Here is a 21,460-nt window from a genome sequence, read left to right as displayed (position 1 = left end):
CAAGGATATGGATAAGAATGCCACTGATATGAATTTGTGAGATTATTTTATCCTAGTCTCACTTCTTAGTGAGTAGACAGATCTTCAATTTCTAACATTTGTTTTATAAAAATTCCTCAACTTACCTATAAAAAAGGTGTAATCAGCTATTATTTCCTTTTAGGAATAACATTACATTGAAACTACTATAATACTTTAAGATAATAGGAATAATATAATCATCTTATGACATATTAGTTTATTACATGCATAAAACTATAAATAAAAACTGAAGAATGAAATGAACAGTTTATGTTTTTTTAAAACAAAGTCAGATTTTAAAAGTTGTACACAGAGAGCAAAAATCACTTTACGTACTCACGATTGGCTTTAATATTTCTTTACACTATACATACTGAAAATGTTTACATTTACTAATAAGGAATGCCAAGTGTATCCATCACCATTTGAATAGCTTGCAGGGGATTTGTGATTTCTTCCATGTTATCTCTTCTCAAAACCCAATCTGGCTTAAGTCTGTTTAAAAAAAAAAAAAAAGTCTGGCGTTAATAAAGTTCTTCTCTTAAGAGTTACCTTCACCTTTTTTGTCTTAACTAAATTGTAGCTACTCCTGAACACATCATTTCCCTTACAAACTGCTCAAAGAGGTGGGAGAACTTCATATTATTGCCCATCACTAGTTTCAGACTATTTCTCTCCATCCTTTCTAAAAAATAATGCTGGCTTCTTTGAAGCTTATGCTATTTAGCTTGACCACTGCCATTGGTCATCAGCCAAACTCTCAGTGTCTTATTCCTTGTAAACCTGGTTCTTGGTCTCCTCTTACCTACTGTCACCATTCTCAACCACAGCAACATCTATGTGGCCAAAAAGCCAACAACCTAGTCCGTTTCTGCCCCACTTTCCTTCAATTCTACCTCAACCAATCCTTTTTAATATGATCACATACTAGACTTTGTCATCATCAGAAAGTGTGTGACCACTGAAATCTTAATTCGAGACTTCCATTCTCCATCCACCATTTCTGATTCATCCATGTCATATGCTCTAACACAGTCACTGAACCAGTTCTTCTACCCCACTGAGATCTCCACTTCATTTGGCCTCAACACATACCCAACATCCACCAGAATGCTGTCCTTACTTTCCTGTGCATCTAGCTCAGGTGCATCAGTATTACCAAAACCTTTGCAAATGCCATTAACTGTTGTCTCTCTCTCCTACCAAACTAGCCTGAAGAATTCTACTTGGATTTCAAATTGAGTCAAAATATCTGCCTTCTCCATTCCTATACAGCTGCATATTACTAAAAAAGTTCACACAACCAAGCTGACTTTATTTTTTGCCAATTGCAAATCTAAAATGAGCATTTGAAATTGCCAGCATGCTCCCTTTCTCTCCAAGATGACTATCTTGGTCCTTTCCTCTTTTCAAACTTCCCCTCCATACCCTCTGAACTGCTTCTGAGTTGTTCAGTTTATAATCTCAAACTTATTGAGAAAATAGTATCAAACCGAGGGAGTTCATGCATCTTCTCACATAATTCCCTACTATATGCATTTCCATCATCTTATTTTGTCCTGCTAAAAATCCAAACATATATCAATTGGCGAGTGAACAAAGTGTGGTACAACCATACAATGGAATAGTACTAAGTGATAAAAAGGAATGAAATTCAAATCCATGCATAAACATGAACAAATTTCAAAAGCATTATGCTAAGGAAAAGAATCCAGTCACAAAAAGCTATCTACTATGATTCCATATATGTGACAGCATAGAAATGGCAAAACTAAAGGTACAAAAACCAGATCAGTAGTTCCCCAAATCCAGGGAATAAAGAAAGAGAACTGACAACAAAGGGGCATAAGGAAACTTTGTGTTATAGAAATATTTTGTATCTCAGTGGTGGTAGTTTCCTAACCGTATACATTTGTCAAAACGAATTGAATTGCATACATTTAAAGGATGCATTTATACTGTCAGTAAATTTTACTTCAAAAGCCCGACCTACATCAAAATTTTAAGAGAATCTATTCATATGTTAGTATGAGCTTTTAAAACATAATGAATATTAAATTCTACCAAGTCCTTAAAAAACATGTAGAAATGGTCCCATTAATATATTTCAAGCAAATGAACTTTACATTATGCTGTGAAATATGCATGCATAAAACCAATTTATAACTACATTTTACAATTTATAATTATGAGTATAATTATAAAGCTAATGGCTGTGTAACCACTCAGGTCAAGAAATAGTGTGTTGTCAATAATGTAGGATTTGTACCTAGTATAGAGAATTGCTAAGCCTCAAGAAAGAAAGAAGGAAGGAAGGGAGGGAGGGAGAGAGGGAGAAGGGGGAAGTAAAAAAGGAAGAGGGAGAAAGAAGGAAGGGAGGAAAAACACTAATTAAATGCCATGACAATTCACCAAAATAAATTAAATCTTTTTGCCAATAAAATCAGAAAATGTCAATCTAAATTTCCAGAAGGAGAAATTTCAAGAATCAGGGTGATTATGGGAGGACTGGAGGTTGATATTTTGGCTAAGAAGGACTTTTGGCACTTCTTAAACAGTGTAGCTTGTCTTTCATGCAAAATAAAATAAATAAAATAAATAACAAAACTTATAACAAGCTTCTTAGCCTTAGCTCTTAACTATTTAATACAAGAAGTTTGTTGAATAACTACTAAATGTCCAAAGCTACAGTATAATGTTATTTCATTATTTACCAAGATTGCCTCTTTTAAATTTACCAAACATTCCATTCTTATTCATATGTTGTTTCTCCACTGAAAAGCACATCTTGTTTATGGTAAGTGCTCAATAAATATTTGTTAAATGAATGAATGAACAGTGACACAAATTTATGGACTATATTTAACTGCTTACCTTGAAACTATTCTGGTCCTTACAGGTGTTTCTGGGATAAAAGGAATGCTTATAGAAGAATTCTTCTTCTGCTTGTAAAGTATTCTTTCAGTATTCATTTTATGTTTATGAGCTGTAAGTTTGTAGAGACTGTAAATACGGTCAACAACTTTGGACCTACTTCGTACATCCTACAAAATAAAATGCACAGTTACTAAAAAGTAATAAGAATTAAAATGTTATCTCTTTTAGACTAGCAAAATCAAACATAATAAATAAAAACTATGCAGTAAACCTTTTTTTATTTTTTTATTTTTTGAGAGAGTCTCTCTTGCTCTGTCACCCAGGCTGAAGTGCAGTGGGGCAATCTTAGCTCACTGCAACCTCCGCCTCCCGGGTTCACGCCATTCTCCTGCCTCAGCCTCCTGAGTAGCTGGGATTACAGGCACCCACCACCACACCTGGCCAATTTTTTTTTTTGTATTTTTAGTAGAGATAGAGTTTCACCGTGTGAGCCAGGATGGTCTCAATCTCCTGACCTCGTGATCTGCCCGCCTCAGCCTCCCAAAGTGCTGGGATTACAGGCGGGAGCCACCACGCCCAGCCTGCAGTAAACTTTTAAGCTTTGAATAATCAAAGAAACCTCACCAAGTTTGGCAGGTAGATTGATTTAAATTACGAGCTAATTTGCAAGGCAATTATAAAGAAGATAAATATTCAAAAGTTGCATACTTAACTCCACACTGAATACAAGAAGGAATTATTATAGTCAACATAGGAATTATAGTTAACATACCTATCATATCCAGTTACCAAGTCTTGAAAAGTTTACCTCTGCAGTTTCCAAAGTCTTCTACTCATCTCTCAGTGACACAATCCTAAGACAAGCACAATCTCTTGCCTAGATCACTACATATCAACACTTGCCACCTGCTTTGATGGTCTCCCTATATCCACACATGCTCTCCCAAATTCATCCTTCAATCAGAAGCCACAGTGTTCTTAAAATTTAAATTGGAAAATATAATTCCCTTGCTTTACCCTGCAGTGGTTCCCACTTATCAGGATAAAGCCCACAGTCCAATTATGGCCTATAGTTTCCCCATGTTAACTGTGACACTTAAAAAGAATGACTCAGAGGTCTCATCGTAGAAAAGCTTGAAATACAATTATGGTTACAACAGGAGGATAAGAAGTTATACCTATCTGGTTTTCTATCTTGCTAGGATACTTTTCTCTCTAGTAAATGGGATATGGTTACTTATATGGCTGAAATAAATTTATTTTCAGAATTCAGTCTCTTTAATATGTCAGAAAGAAACAACTCATAGATACATCCTGAACTCATTTTATCAGTGCAAAAAGCAGGTTTGAACACACGTAAAACCCTAGAGTGATAATTACTAAAGGAAAACTATAAAAGTCATAGACTTAAGACCACAGAAAAATAATCTTAAAGAAAGGCAACTGACTAATACTTACAGAGGCTCTATTTGTTGTCTTCAGTAAAATAGCCAACAAACAACAAGTTTTTGTAAAAATGCTTCCGCCTTTGTCTGCAACTTTATTACCAGGCTTTTCTCGGTATATCTGCAAAAGCTCCAATAGTATATCTATACAATTTTCTACATCATAAACTGCTGAAGTAGTTTTCTCATACTTGAAGAGAACAGAATGAAATTAAAAGTTGTAATAAACACATATTTACAAACAACCCAACCGAAAAAACAAAATACAAAAGTCCATACTTTGTATAGCCAAATTTTTGGACCACGTGCAACAAGTGCAAAGGACTTTGTGAAATAGTTTTGATATTATCATCATTTATGGATCTATCGTATATGTGAATTCACATTTTAATCTTAATCTTTCCCCCCAATTCTAAAGTTTCACATAAAATAAATCAAAATTAAAACCTCTGAAAATAAACATCTTGAAGTCAATAAAAGCAAACTTTTAAAGATAAGACCACTTTAGTAAGAATCTCTAAGGAAAAAGATAACTTATCTGTGGTATTATTAATCATAGGTAAGATAATGATAAAGGCAGGATCTAATTAGTTACTCTATTACATGCTCCTTGAGAGGAAGAAGAGCTTGCTTGAAAATAAAATACATTTGATACTAATAAGTCTAGGATATATTTTCCATGCCTCATTTTTCTAATTGTATGATTAGATTCACAGTGAAATTTGCATGGTAACAAATAATGATACTAAGATAAAAATAACAAAACAACATAGCTGACACTTTGTATGGCATGTTTATGTATTAATGTGTATTAACTCAATCCTCACAATAACGTTTCGAGTACTGTTACTATACTCATTTTATAGTTGCAGAAAGTAAAGTACAGAGAAGCTAAGCAACCTATAATAAGCTACTGAGCTGGGATTCAAACTCAAGCAGTTTGGCCTCAGATCTGTGTTCTTAACCACTACCTCTCAAAATAAAAACATTGGGTAAAGTGCTTTAAGTTGTCACTGAAAGGTTGAGTAGGAAAGAGAAATCTTTCAACCTTTGGTTGCATACAATATAGTTTGGAATAGTCCAAGGCCAAAAGACAAATTCTGATACACAGATTAACAGTTACAGAGTAACTAAGTTATAGCAATATTTTTCTTTCACACGCTTTGCTAGACATGATTATAATGTGGTAATACTATTTTGATATAATGCAGTAGATAACACCACCACCTCTAAAGGCAGACAGAAATGAATCCAAATTCAACTCTACCACTTATCACACTCAGGTTCTTACGGGAGGAACCTAATTTCTATAATTATTATTATTTCTTCTCTATAAAATGGGAATAATAATATGAACTATTTTAGAGGATTATTATGAGGATTAAACAATGCATAAAAAATACTAGCATGTAGTAAGTACTTAATAACTTTTAATCATCATTGTTTTTAATATTATAAAGACTGAGGAAATAAAATCATACAAAAATTGGTATTTAAATCTACATTTATGTTAATAAACATTTTTTCACCCTAAGACTCTTGCACATAAATGAACTTTAACGTAGAGATTTAAGCCCTAATGATGAGTAAACACAAACTTAATTTGTAGGGGCATATTTGTTGACCAGTGTATATCTCATTAATAAAATGAAAAACTACCTTAGATACATTAAGCAAGACTTGCACAGCATATCTGATGACTTCCATACAAGGAACACTGCGATTACAACTTCGGATCAAAACAAATATTTTAGAAATTGCTCCACTCTGGGCCATGTTCTCACAACAAAGTGGAGACAATCTAGTAACTACCTCTGAAAGAAAAAAAAAAAAAAGCACACAGGCAAATTTACAGCAACAAAATGAAGTTTTAGCTAATAATGTAGTATTACATCATTCTTTAAACATGTTAACACAAACTAACCTAGGTGTTTTAAGGCCTCAAGAATGGCAGAAAGGTGCTTATATGTCAAAAGGTAATGAAGTGCAAGTGCAGTTCTTTTGTAGAGTTTGTTTTCTTCTCGAATCTCCCTATTAACAACTTGAAGACTTAGTCGTATAGCTTTAATTTTTGTACAATCATTTTTCTTCCTCCAAGAATAGCCTCTCCATAATGCCTTAAAGAGATAAAACAGAGTAATTTTAAGATTATAGCCAATGTTTTCTATTTATATCTACATTTGTTTTCACAATGTAAACATTTTCAGTAAATTTATTTGACATGATCACATACATTCCAATTAAAATCTCAAGTTCAAATAAATAGCAAAATCAATTTTCAAAAAAAGAAATACAGATAATATTCCTGTATGTAAAGTGGACAGCATTTATTGACCAAAGATGTCTAAATTTATTCAAAATGTTAAAATATTTTTACTTCTTAATTATAAACCTCCTCTAGAGCATTTGAAAATAAAGAGCTTAGCAATGAAATTATGGTAGTGTAGTGCTTATGAGTTATTCTACTGGCTAATGTGTTCGCTTTTTAAAATGGTAACTATGTTTTTATAGTGTTAGATATCGTGTAGATGAATTGCAAACTAAAGTTTTGAACTAAAACTATACAAGTTTCAATTACCTGAATTTTAATGATTCCATTAGTGAATTTTTCCTGCTTTTTACGGAGGAGAAAATGGCGCACTGCTTTCTGTATTACTGATGCAGCCCTATTTCGCTGGCTCAGACATTCTTGACCTTCATGCTCAATCTTTTTGATGCTATGATATTTCTGAATAAATCTCTTTTGTTGTAATCTTGCTCGAAACCATCTCTGTTTAAAACACAGACTTTTGTTTTTCATTTCTACTTCAGGTTTTTTTTAAAAAAATATACAAATATACATTTATACATAAATGAAAGAAATAGAACGGTATATCAAGAAATCCTTCAGCTTTCCGCAGAGGCATTACTTCCCCACTCCACTTGGTGAAAAAACCTTTCCACTCCATGTTGGGTGCTTCTGTGTGTGTGTGTGCACACACATGCACAGGAGTATATTTAATCCTGGACAACAATGTCTTCATTTTACAATTCTACCAAACTGCATGTATCATTCTGCATTTTTTTTACTAAATATTTTATATGTAAATGTATGTTAATGTATATAAACAAACAGAATTCTTTTTCAAAATATATAAAGAACTCCTATAAATCATAATAAAAAAGAACAGCCAATGGAAAAATGGGCAAAGTGTATGAAAAAAAGATGGTAAAAAAAAGTACACAGATAAGAACTTGAATAACCAACATATAGAATATAATTTTAGAATCATTAGCCATCAAGTAAATCCAAAACAAAAATGAGATGCTATTTCCCATTCATTAGAATGGCAAAAATCAGAAAGTCTTCTGATACTTTATGTTGGCAAGCATGTAGAGAAACAGAGTACCCTCAAGACTTTGCTGGCAGGAATGTAAATGAGTACAATTACATCAGACAATAATTCACAACTTTATTACCGTGCCATAAAACATCAATCTATTTCTAACCCTCAAATCATTCTAACAGCTATATGGTGAAAGGCTAAATGTTGTACGACCTTGGCATAAAACATTTGGAAATTGTTTATTACATATCAAAAATTTCTAACAGAAAAATTATATCATATAGTTTTACTGCAAAGAAGAAGCAAACCTGAATACAGATGACTGAATTAATCTGCTTGTTAGCATTCTTCACAGCCAGGTAAAGTTTATAGGCTCTTTGAATTCTAAGAGCATTCAGGTGATAATATGCAGCTGCAGTGAAGTGAAGAAGTCGAATTTTGGCTCTCTGTTCTAAAATCTAAAGGTGAAACAACAAAGCACATTCAAGTATCTGCCCCTAAGTTAATCAATGAGGGTTTATTTTTTTGTATAACCTCAACATCAAATTATATAAACTACCAAGAATAAACTAATTTTTAATCATTACAATTACTTATATTGTAATTCAAAGTAATTACAGTATTGTACTATACAATATTTCCAATAGTGTAACTCATAACTCAGAGTGTAGAAAGCAAAATTATATTTTGGGTACTTTACTAAATAACCATAGCTTCTAATTCAACCAGACTGCCCTATTAGAGAAGGGTATAAATATTAAACTCAAAAAATGTTACAGAATTCTAAGCAGAACTCTTGGAAATGGTGATATTAAATCAGAAAAAATTATGTGAATTAATTTCTCTACTATTAAATAGTACATTGCAACTCCAGCATAAGACTCTGCAGAAGGAGCTTTCTACAGTTGCTGTTGGGCTTCAGACTTTCACCTGATGTTTAATGAACAAAATACAAACATTCCTCCTATTTTACTTCAAATCAAATTATTTTGTCTATGCCAGTACTTCACATATTGTAAGCTTAAATATCATGACCTCCCTAAAAATAATTATCTCTTGCTGAAGATGTGGAAGCTGTCACAGGAATGCTGGTTGCAACGCCTCAAAAGTTGCTTGGTGGTGGCAAAAAGCTACTAGAATAACATTTAAACTCTTTCACATATGGAGCCTCTCTCTCATATTTTCAGTTCCTTTGTTAAGATTCATTACAAAAGAGAAATTTTATTTTGCGTCTTTGGTGGTGAACACCTGCGAGAAATAGTAGGACTAGGATCAGAGAAAAAAATCTGACAGTCAGTGCTCTTGTCACTTACGTTTCTAGCAGCTGAATTAATTCAAGTTAATGGCCATATTAGTTCTGAAATTATTCTCTAAAATCCAAAGTTTCTTAACACTATTTAACATTAAGTGCTTTCATTGTATAAGAATGAGATATGCTACTTGAAAATACTTACTCTTTTTCGTACTAGCCAACCACGCACCAGTGCTTGTAGGATAACTGTAGATTTTTTAAATTCAATATATTTTATTCTTTCACGCTTTCCAGCCTCCCTGGCTCGTATATATTTTTGTATGATCAAAGCAGCAGATTTCTGCCAAAGAAAGACCTGCCTTCCTTTATATCCTCTATAATGTGCTTGGATCAAACAAGCAGCTCGATGTCTCTATAAGGAAAAATTTACAAGTAACATTAATGGGTAGAAATAAAAAGATTTCCAACCCACTAGAAGTTCTTGAATTTCTCAATGAGATGGCATAATTATGATTTATAGTTTAAGAATGTTTCATAGATATGAAATGATGATGAAGCATTATTTCTAAACTCACATAGGTCTATAGCCAAGATGAAGGTGTAAGCCAAGGGTCAAGGGTCAATAGATACCTGGTGCTCTTTCCCTCTCATCCTCTTGATACTTTTCATTGTGAGAGGGAAAAGGACTAGCATTACAGGACAAATACATTTAATAAAAATGCTAGCTACAATAGAAAGAGCACGGTGATCATAAATAGCTGTGACAGAAGCTGTCTGTAGCTTGAAAAAACATAGCATACCACCAGCACACCTTAGATTCCTCAATTACATAACATCCTGTGAGAATTACCAAAATGAGACAGAGCCACAAAGTGAGCACATGATGTTGGAAATATGGCACCAACAGACTTGCTCAACACAGGGTTGACAGAAACCTTCAATTTATAAAAAATGCAATATCTGCAAAGCACCATAAAGCGAAGTACAATAAAACAAGGTATGCCTGTACAGTTATATATTTTTAAAAACTAGCAAATAGTATTTTTATGGGAGAATATAATTTTTAATTGACTGAAATAGATGTGTGTGAAATAAATGCATAGTTAGGTCTTAAAAACACTTTTTTTTTTCCAGCAAAGGATTTATTTTTAAAACTTAAAAAAAACAAAACATTCTTTCTGTTTTCTATTTCCTAAAGTAGTTATTTGCAATTGAATTAATTTTTAATACCTACTTTTATCATTAAGAAGTGTTCATGAGCTATTTTTGCAGAAAGTATAGCTCTCCATTTTCTCTGAATGATAATTGCTGATGCTCTCACATTCAAAAACCTAAAAAGTAGTTATTGGAAAGCAATGTCAAACTACTTTAACTTATTCAACGAGTATTTATTGCCTCCCCCCTTTAAAATATTAGAAGAGCATAAAATATAAGAAAGGCAATGACAGAATTTTAAAAAGTGGGCAAGTATAATTCATAGTTAAGTTCTAACAATCGGAATTTACACACGCACACAAAAGAAGTTTTACAATTGGCAATATTCCAGTGGGTAAGAAATATGAAGTTCTACGATTCTAATATGGCACAGAATTTTGAACAGGATCAAAAGAAAGTATGGTTACCCAGATCTAGACAAAAACTAGATAAAGGGGGAATGGTAGAATTAATGGTAAAATATAAGATTGGAGTCTGCATTGCAAGTGAGTCTTTGAGCAGACGGGAGGTGGTTAAGAAGAGAATGTGATTACAAGCAGCATCAGGTACTTCCTTTCATTTGAAAGGAAAAATATCTAAGTAGAGATATTTCGTAAACAGAACTGGAAAAAAATTTTAAAAAATCTGAGCGCTAGAGATTAAATTTTAGGGATCAACATAATACTAAGAGATAAAATGTGAGAATGGACAGGTTTTCTACTCTGTTCTTGATAATGTGGAAAAAGTAGAATGATTAGCTTGTTTTGTTGCCATGTTTCTTAGAAAATAGGACCAAACACCACTGAGAAAAATTCAGCATCTGTTACAGGAAAATTAGATACTGGTCCTTAATAGCTGATAGTAGCAACTGTATCTTTATATGCTTTTTAATTTTTATTTTATGGATATATAATAGTTGTAAATATTTACAGGGTACATGTGATATTTTGATTCAAGCACACAATGAGTAATGATCAAACCAGGGTAAATGGGATATCCATCACCTCGAACATTTATCATTTCCTTCTATTAGGAAACTTCTAATTCTATTCCTCTAGTTATTTTGAAATATACAATAAATTATTGTTAACTATAGTTGCCCTATTGTGCTACTAAACAGTAATTCTTATTCTTTCTCACTGTATTTTTGTACCCATTAACCAGCCTGTCTTTATCCACCCCTCCCCTCTCCCTATCCTAGCCTCTGGTAACCAACATTCTACTTCTATCTTCATGGGATCAGTTGCATATGTTAAGCCCTGCTTCTACCATGGGCTTCATCCAAAAATTCCTCTCACACTAGTGTGCTTACCTAAACCGTCTTTAAAACCGTCATTGATTCAATAATTCATCAACTCTTGGAGCTGAAGAAAGATTCTTATACTATGAACTTAAAAAAAGATGATCTGGTAACAGCTTCTGAAAATGTGTGTGTGAGAAATGAGCTAGGAATAGTGAAATACAATTAGCACAGACAGGTTGGTAATTAGGGTCCTCATCATTAATGACAAAGAGTATGAGGAATAATACAAAGTTCAAAGAAAAAAAGAATGAGTAAGAAAACAAATTTTGCCAGTAGTTAAGTCACCCAACAAAATGGACCAAAGCACTAATAAGAAAACCAAGTCTTAACTAAATGATTTTATTCACTTCCTACCTCTCTGTCCTTACTCTAATCCTTATGAACCTGAATTAATCAAGTATATGTAAATATTTTTAGATTATATTAATTAAAGGCTATGCTCTATCTCAAAAAAGCAAGACAGTACAAGAGATACATTTTGTTTCCTTCATAAAGAAAATATCAACAAAACCAACCATATAAATTAAGCATAACAAATATTTAAAATAAAAATCAGCAGTGTTATTTTATGTAAGGACTTAGCTATCACACAAAAATACTTTTACACTCTCCACAGAACTATGATACATTACCGTGTTCTCTCTAGTTTGGTATAGAAGCAACCTTGAATAATTTTAACAGCTTTTAATATAGCTAGATATTCTTTGTGTGCTCTCCAACACCTATACCAGGCTTGAATCTTGCAGGCAGCTTTCACTTTACATAAATACTTCTTGGCTCTATATCTCCTCCACATAGCCTATTAAATACATAAATATAACAAGTATGCAATGAGTTGTCTCTTTTTTTTTGTAAATAAGACAAATCAGTATAAAGACAGTTAAAATAACATTAGTGCAGACAAAAATAAATTGCATAGTCATATCATGACTCTATTAGACTCTGACACATAGTGAGTCTTCTGCGAACAGTGGTGCTTACTATAGTGAACATCTATTATGTGCTTTATCACACATACCTTATGGCTGGCTGCCAGCCCAGCCTAACAAAACCCTAACCAGTATTTATAAATTGTAAGATACATGTCTGAAAAGCCCCAGATTATGTAAATTATCCTCATCACCTCAATCCATTTGGAAGAAAAGAAAATGAACACATTGACCTACTGCAAGTTCTGAGGAGAAAGAGGAATTCTTCCCAATCCATATTCACTTTGGGTTCTGTGTTCAGCCTGCAGGAGAATCCTGACAGCTCCTGTGACAGGACTGTCAGACTTTCTGATTTTGACAACCTTCTGGCAGACTAAAGGTTTACATGACAGCTACAACTTATTGAACTAAGCACTAAGAAGATCAGTCCTTAATAATCACATGGGTAGATAATACTATTATTTCTAATTTAGAGATGAGGAAATCAAGGCCTAGAGAAATTGACTAACTTGTTGATGTCGCACAGGTTAATAAGTGGCAGAGTTGTCTTACTTAATATTTATAAATATCTTATAAAATGTTTAAGATCATTATTTTATAAAAAAGGAAAAAAATCCAAAATTGAAATTAAGAAGGACTTGTTAGCACATAGCTGTTAAGTGATAGAGTCAAGATTTGAACCCAAGTCTATTTGACTCCAACATCCCTACTGGAAGAGGAATTAAAAGAAATTAAAGACTGTGTAAGCAAAAACTCAGTTGTATGTAAGAAAACCCAATTCCCCTTGGGAAGAGAAAGGGCTGGAGTCCTTTAAAATTAACTGCCTGTTTTTCTCTCTGTGGCTAGTGAGCCTTATCTCTCCCTTTCCCAGGCATTGTGAAGACTGTTTCTCTAGCTGTGCAGCTGCAAGGACACTAGACAGATAATCTCAAGTCGTAAAACATGTTGTTCCTTAAAAAGTAAGAAATAATGTAATGCATCTCTTAATTGAATAACTGTCTTTGTTTCTCTCTTCTGTAATATGCCTCCCCCTGCACAGATCTCCCCATGCCCCACAAAATGCTTAAAAGGTAGCTTGACTCTTTGTTCAGGGCTCAGTCCTTTGGATGTTAAGCCGACTGGGTCGGTGCACCTAAATAATTAAATAATTCCTCCTCAAATCCCTCAGTCTCTCTGATTCCTTAATTATCCCACAGCACAACAAATACTATAGGCACAACTTATATTTAGATTAGGTTCTAAATTCAGTTGATAATGCAATAATTATATATGGCCAAAATTACTGAGATGACCTTAACTCATTCAGACTATATTGTATATGGTTTTTATGTAAACCTGCATACATTATTTGTGTATATCCCCAGTACCTGCCACCTCAGTCTTAATCAGTGGTAGAAGAATGGTCTCAGAACTGTTTGTTTCAATTGGCCATTTAACTGTAACAGTAAAAGACTGGTTAATGGTAACACTGCATCATAAAACCTTCAGGAGGAAAGGAGAATGTTTTGTGGACCACTTTGGTGTTTTTGTTTTTGTTTTGCTTGTGGCAGTTTTAAGTTACTAGTTTTTAAAATCAGTACTTTTTAATGAAAACAACTTGACCGAAAATCTGTCACAGAATTTTGAGACCCATTAAAACAAAGTTTTAATGAGAAAATTATATATATGTATATATATATGTATAGATATGTGTGTGCATATATATATATTTGTATATATATATACAAATATATATATATTTACACACACACACATCACACCTGAAGAACATCAAAATTTACAGACATTGACAAGAGAAGCCAACATGTCATTAAGAGGGAAATAAGACAGCTAAGAGATTATGGTATCAAGAAACCAAGGGTTGAGAGAAGAAACAAAGTGTGCTTAAATTCTAAATGCTACAGAGAAGTTCATATATATATATATGAATAAATATATATATATTTTTTCTTTTTTTCATACATATTTACACATATAAGTATTTAGTAATGTATACTATATCCCAGTGGCTCCCAAACTTCGTTGCTCATTAGTCACCTGGGAGCTTTGAAAAAAAATCCCACGCTTGTGTTGCTTCCCATACCAATTAGAATGTCTAAAGGTAGGAGTATTTTTTAAAATTCCAGGTGATTCCAATGTGCAGTAAAGTTTTAGACCACTGGCATATGCTAAAAATTACATGTGGAAAATACAATTTTATTATGTAATTATGTAAGAGAAAAAAGAAATTTTTATAAGATTGTTATTTTGGCTATTTAATCATTTCAAGTGAATAAAACCATAACTAATACATCCAATGAACACCTTTCAATTGTGAACTTCTCAGTAGTGTTTGGAATTTGAGAACTCCTTCTCTCCTCTTTCAAACCTTGGTTTCTTGATACCATAATCTCTTACCTTTCTTCTTTCCCTCTTAACACCTTGTTGGCTTCTCTTGTCAATGTCTGTGAATTTTGATGTTCTTCAGGGCTCAAGTCCCAGGCCCTCTTTGTTCACTCATTTTATGTATTGTTCCTTGGTGATCTCATTATTCCCAGAACTTTAATTATCAGCGTAAGCCAATAATGTACAAATAAACTTCTAATACTCACACTACTCTCCTGAACTCCAGACAAACATAGTCAATTGCCTTACTAGATATTTCAAGGGGGTTACCTGCTAGGTACTTCAGACCTATGTACTCCAAACTGAATTTATCATCAATCTCAAAACCTGCTCTTCCCTCTTTATTCCCTATGTCAGGGTGTGAGGGAGTAACTCTGCAGAGTTACTTAAGCCATCAACATGGCTTGTCTCCTTGTTCATGCTCTATATAATGCCAACTTACAATCCCATTGTCACAAACCTATACTGAACTGTAACCCTTTCTCACCTGGCTTACTGCCTATCTTTCATTTGGTCTACCTGCTTCTAGTCTTGCTCCTTTTCCAGTCCATCTTCCACATTCCTGCCAGAGTAATTTTTTTTTAAATAAAAATGACTGTGGTCTTCTCCTGCTTAAACTCCTCTAGAATTTGTTTTGTCTGGAGCATAAAGACTAAATTTTTTCTGTCTTAAAAATCTATCCACAATCTTACTCCCTCTATTGCCAACCTGGTCCCATATCACTTTTTATCGTTTCTAGTTTTTTGATTTTTCCATGTTATCTCTTGCAATTGGAATATTCTTCTATATATTTTACTTTGCTATTTCTAATTCATGCTTCAGCGTAACATTTCAACTTAAATGTTACTCACTCTGGGAAGTCTCTGACCATGGAGACTAGCTTGATTTCCAGTTCTGTGTTTCCTGAAACATACACTTCTCATGTTGTATTATAATTATACTTCCTTGTTCAATTAAGTTCCTTGAGGACAGCAACTAAGTATATCTTACTCATTGTCTATTTATAACACCCACTACAGCATTTGGCACATTTCTAGCACTTGACATTTCTTGAATTAAAACATTATTTCTAAATTTAACAGTAATCCAGCAAGATATGAACATACCACATCTGGGTTAAAGCCTGGGTTATTGCAGGTAAAAAGAAATAGCTGAAGCACTTAGATTCAGTTCCTGGATCTGCCTCTCTGTGCAACATTGGCAAAATTACTTAAACTTTATCACTTCCTTCATATTTTAAAAGAGATAATACTGTACATTCCTCACATGTTTGGCAAATAGACAAAACAAAATAATACAAAAGTGATTTGGAAGCCAAAGTACTAAACACTCAGAATAAAGTATGTCTACTAGGCTAAGCAGCAAACAGCTCTGTTTAATAGATGATTAGAGGAACAAAGTTACTCTATTTTGCCTATATTATGCCAAATAATACTTTATCTTAGCTTATATGTTCCACTTAAAGAAATAACTTTGCCAAATACAGGGCTCCTATTTTCTCAAAATTCTTCTAAGAGTGCTACAATTAACCCATACTGAAACGCACCACACACAGGGTGACCATGGCCAGAACAATCCCTGTTCTGTGCTGTCTTGGCTGACTTACTAGTGCCCTTTCCCACTTTCAAAAATGTTCCACTTTGGAAGATAAATGCTCACCTCAACTAAGTACTATTCTTTATGACCTGCTTAAGCTCATTTTATATATTCTAACAAATATTGGTCAAAACAAAGACTCACAGTTTTATATTTAAATTAAATATAGAAATACCTGAATTTTTATGGTGCTATTTTTAATTTGCTGAAACTTCCGTTTCTGTATAAATCCTTTACTTCTAGCTTGAATAATGATAACACTGCTTCTGATCTGTAAATAAACTTGTCTTTGATGTTTTGCAGACAGAAATGCTCTGTAGTGATTTTGTAAAACCACTGCTGCTTTTCTATACAGTAAAAACTGTTTTCTGGTTTGCCACGTCCTAAAATAATGCTGCAAAGTGATAGCAGCTCTTTTCTGCTGAACAAATCTTCTCCGATACACAGCCATCTGAAAGAAGAACTGAATCCGTAGGGCAGCACATTTCTGTGTTTCCAGTTTTCTTGTGGCCATTCTACAAAAAGCTTTTTGAATTGTTACTGCAGCCCTACTTTGAGAATGATACTCTGCTTCCTGTGAACAAGCAAGGCCAGAAGCTTTATACCACTCTTGAATCATAACACCTTCACTTTGAACAGCTTCACACTGAGTTTTACTTCTGTAACAGCAGAGTGCAGATTGGTTAACAACGGCTGCCATCCTTTCCTCTGATACATTTTTCAATTTTTGTCTAACTTTCATGCCTCTAAAAGCAGCCTGAATAGTTCGTACAGATTTCTGAACCGCCAAAAAGCTTTTTCTTTCTGTTTTTACTCTAACATACAACCTATAATAATTCTGTATAACCACAATTGCAGTTTTCTTTGTTTGATAATCAACTTTGGCCTTGTGCATTCGATAGAATGACTGAATTAGTGTGGCAGCCCGGTGCATATTTTGAATATCTCTTCGTACTTTAAAGCCTCTGTAATAAGACTGTATACAAATAACTGCTTGGGTACGCACTGCAGCTAGTTTTCTGTGTCTTCTTTGAATAGAAACTACTGTTGCTCTAAGGTGGAGATAATGCTTCCTTATTTTTAAGGCTTTACAATGCTTCTGAATAATAATGGCAGCCTGGTGCTGTTCCTGAATCTGTTTTTTTATGTTCATGTCCTGAAAACTTGCCTGAACACAAGTCTCTTTCTTAAGTTCATTGTGTTGAAATGCTTTCTGTTGCTTTTTATTTGCTCTATATTTTTCTTGTATGATTTTTGTAGCCCACTGAAGCTTTTGGTAGAAACAATACTGCCTATACATTCTGTAGGTGCTTTGTATTATGATAGCAGCTTTGTGTTTTTCTCTTAAAAGTTGTCTTGCTTTCATTCCTTTATATGCAGCCTGAATAACCACAGCAGAATGCCATTGTCTGATATAATTTTCTCTTTGCAATTTTGCAGCTCTGTATGTTCGATAATGTTGCTGAATTAGAATTGAGGCATGTTTCCAAGTCCGAAATGTAATATATGTTCTGTGCATCCTGAAAGTAGCCTGAATGAGAACTGCAGCCCTTTGCATTTCTTGTAACTTCTTCTTTACCATCAGTCTTCTGTAAGATGACTGTATTGTAATGGCTGCCTTTCGTAAGTGCAAGAATTGGTGCAATTTATGCTTGGCACAAATGGTGGCTCGATATTTCCTCTGAACAAAAATAGTAGCTTTTTTGAGGGAAATGAATCTTCTCCTCACAAGTAATGATCTAAACCTACTCTGAATAAGGGTTGCAGAGAAATGCATACTCGTCAAATGTCTTCTAGTTTTCATACCCCTGAATGCAGCCTGAAGGATCACAGCAGAGTGTCTTTGTCTGAGATAATGCTGCCTCTGCAGTTTTGCAGCTCTATTTGCTTGGTATTGCTGTTGGATCACAACGGAGGCCTGTTTCAAAGCCTGATATCTCATATGTAATCTGTGCATTCTGAAAGTAGCCTGGATGAAAGTAGCAGCCCTGTGCATCTCTCGCATCCTTTTCCTTATCATCCATCTTCTGTATGATGACTGGATTTTAATAACTGCATTTTGTACCTGAAGGAACTGTAAGTGATGCTTTGTACAAAGATGTGCCCGATATTTTCTCTGAATCCAAATAGCAGTTTTCTTGAGAGACAGGAATCTTCTTCTCATCATTAGAGTTCTAAATCTCCTCTGGATGACAGTTGCAGCTATATGCATCATTTTTAAATGTCTTCTAGCTTTCTTTCCCCTAAAAATAGCCTGAATGTATATTACAGAATGCCTCAGTTTGTTATACCTTTGAAATTGTATGTTTCTTTCCTTCATTGCCCGGTATCTTTGCTGTACTGTTTTTGTTATTTTCTTTAACTTATTAAAATACGTTTGCTGTCTGTATCTTCTATAGTTTGACTGAATGAGTGTTGCTGCAATCTGCATCTTTCTAAGAGTCCATCTAACTCTTACTCCTCTAAAACTTGCCTGAAGGATTTTAACAGCTTTCAAAATTGTCAGGTACTTTTCACGTTGCATTTTACCTTGATAATATGCTCTAAATCTTACTTGAATAACAATAGCTGCTTTTCTCATTGTATGGTAACTTATTCTTGACTGATGCATTTTAAACATGGCTTTAATAAAAGTGGCTGCCCTGTGCATGTGTTGAATATGTCTTCTAACTCTAATACCTCTATAAACAGATTGGATTTTAATTGCTGTCTTCTTCAAATTAAGATACTTCTTATGTTGATGGTTTGTAATTTTAATACCTCGATACCATCTCTGAATTATAATAGCTGAAGCTCTATAGGTTGCATATTTCTTTTTGGTTTTGTAAGCTCTGTATTTAGACTGTATAGTGACTGCTGCTTTGTTGCAATCCTTTATTCTTTTTCTCACTTTCATACCACGATAAGCTGACTGTAAAGTTACTACAGCTACTTTTGTTTTCAAATATAAGTGATTCTGTTCTCTTCCAATACTGTAAGCCCTATAATAGTTTTGAATCAGAAGAGCAGCTTTTTTCATGGTTTTCCACTTCTTTTGTTGCACATGCATTCTATAGTATGACTGTATGATGATAGCACATTTATGTTGCCTTTGAAGCTGTCTTCTCAGTGTTTTTCCCTTCCACATAGATTGAAGCATCAGTACCGCATGACGGAGTTCAATATACTCCATACGTTGCTTCCTTCCTGCAGTCCATGCTCTGAAATTCTGCTGGATGACTAATGCTGCTGTTTTAAACAATCTAAACTGTTTCTGGGCCTTGGCCATTCTAAATGCAGACTGAATCGTCAAGGCAGCTTGATGTTCCCTTCTAATCTGTTTCCGAACCTTCCAGCCACGATAAGCAGACTGGAGGGAAATCACAGCTGCCTTTGTCTTCAAAAAATGTGTTCTTGTATCATGAAGAGTCTTGTACGCCCTGTACCATCTCTGAATCTTTATAATAGATTGAAGCATAGATTCATATTTTACCCTTTTATTATAGCCTCTAAAAGCAGACTGGATTTTAAGAGCAGCTATACATTGTTGTTTGATTAGCTGGCGTACTTTATGACCTCTGTAAGCTGCTTGCAAGCAAGTAGCTGCTTTTTTGACTTGCAAGAAGTTATTCCTCTGATTGACCTGTGCTTTGTATGCATGATAGTAATTCTGAATGACAATAATTGCTTTATACATTTTCAGATAATACCGCCGAGCCTTTCTCATTCTGAAATAAGACTGTAGTGAAATAACAGCTTTTCTTTGTAACCTCATCTGCTTTCGGACAAGGTATCCTCTAACAAATGCTTGCAGTTTGATACAAGATTCCTGCATCTGCATATACTCTTCTCTCTTTTGTGCAGCTATTTTTTTGGAACGGTAACATTGCTGGATAAATAGTGCAGCTGCTCTTAAATGCAAATATTGTTTACGTGTTTGTTTCATCTTAACAATTGACTGCAATTTTATGGTAGCATTTTTTAGGCTCAAAAATTCCTTTTTAGAAACATAAGCACGATAATATGATTGAATCTTTATAACAGATGTGAGGATGCGAATATACATTTTCCTGGCTTGCATCCCTCTATATGCAGACTGTAGCACAATGACAGCGGAGCGTGTTTTCTGGTAAGATGCTAGAACTTTCCTGGCAAAAATATAAGCTCGGAAATGAGTCTGAATTATAACAGCTGCTTTCTTCATCTTCTTATATTTCTGTAATTGTTGATGTTTTCTTACATGTGCCTGCAATTTGATAATAGTCTTCTTAAGGTTTAAAAATCGAACTCTGTCTTGTCTCATTCTCCAATATGACTGAATAACACAAGCAGCTCTAATTTGTCTACATAAATTATGAGCTTTCCGTCTCCTAAAAGCAGCTTGTAATCGAATGGCTGCAGCTCGCTTCTGCAAATAGTTGGTGCGCTCAATCTTTCCTTTCAGATATGCTTTGTAGTACTTCTGGATAGTTAGTATGGACTCTTTTTTTCTTTTATATAACTTTTGGGCTTGAAAGCACCGAAATCTTTTCTGAATGATAACAACACAGGATCTAATATAAATATATTTCCGTAATTCTTTATGCATTCTATACCATGATTGTATGACAATAGCAGAATTTTCTTCTTTAGCTTGTTTTCTTAAATGCCATTCTCTAAAAGCTCTTTGCAATATTATTGTAGCTTTTACTTGTGATTGCATTTTACGTTGCTTCCATTTTCTGAACATAGATTGGATTATAAGAGTTGATGATTTTAGCATTTCATATCTTTGTTGATCTTGTTTTCTTCTTAAATAAGCACGCCAATGCCTCTGAATTGTAACTGTAGCCCAAAGATATCGTTTATAAGATGTAACAGCAATTATCATTCTTATCCTAGATTGCAGGATGATTGAATAATATTTCAATTTCAGAAATCTTTTTCTAGTGGAATATCTTCTCCAATATCCCTGGAAAAGGTAAGAAAGGACATAAAGTAAAATAGGCATAGTTTTCTATATTTAACACTTTTCAAAACACTAATTTTTCTAACATTCTGCTTAAAAATAAACACATGGAATTAGAAAACTAATTATTTTTGTGAGATATTTGTCTCTTTTGTTTTTAGTTTAGTTTTTACATTGATATAGCTGTAGCCAATTCAGAAATCCA

The 21,460-nt window shown here is 33.8% G+C and overlaps 1 protein-coding gene across 2 annotated transcripts in view; it reads right to left on the bottom strand.

Annotated features, from left to right (window-relative positions):
* Positions 1–344: 344 nt before the first annotated feature.
* ASPM (assembly factor for spindle microtubules) overlaps positions 345–21,460 on the bottom strand; it is a 63,478-nt gene continuing 42,362 nt past the window's right edge. Inside the window, exons 18-28 of one of the 2 annotated variants that reach the window (XM_055234185.2) lie at positions 16,504–21,258; positions 12,051–12,217; positions 10,156–10,252; positions 9,124–9,333; positions 7,978–8,127; positions 6,922–7,113; positions 6,268–6,460; positions 6,003–6,157; positions 4,357–4,533; positions 2,896–3,065; positions 345–516 (exon numbers count right to left, since the gene is read on the bottom strand). In XM_055234185.2, coding sequence (XP_055090160.1) covers positions 414–516; positions 2,896–3,065; positions 4,357–4,533; positions 6,003–6,157; positions 6,268–6,460; positions 6,922–7,113; positions 7,978–8,127; positions 9,124–9,333; positions 10,156–10,252; positions 12,051–12,217; positions 16,504–21,258 — 6,369 coding nt within the window. In that variant the 3' untranslated portion in view covers positions 345–413. The remainder of the gene's footprint in view (positions 517–2,895; positions 3,066–4,356; positions 4,534–6,002; positions 6,158–6,267; positions 6,461–6,921; positions 7,114–7,977; positions 8,128–9,123; positions 9,334–10,155; positions 10,253–12,050; positions 12,218–16,503; positions 21,259–21,460) is intronic. The other variant, XM_055234187.2, reaches the window with a different exon arrangement.

This window comes from Symphalangus syndactylus, chromosome 19, assembly GCF_028878055.3.
Source record: "Symphalangus syndactylus isolate Jambi chromosome 19, NHGRI_mSymSyn1-v2.1_pri, whole genome shotgun sequence".
NCBI lineage: Eukaryota > Metazoa > Chordata > Mammalia > Primates > Hylobatidae > Symphalangus > Symphalangus syndactylus.
Note: the sequence above shows the minus strand (reverse complement) of the source record. Positions and strands in the feature narration are given on the sequence as shown.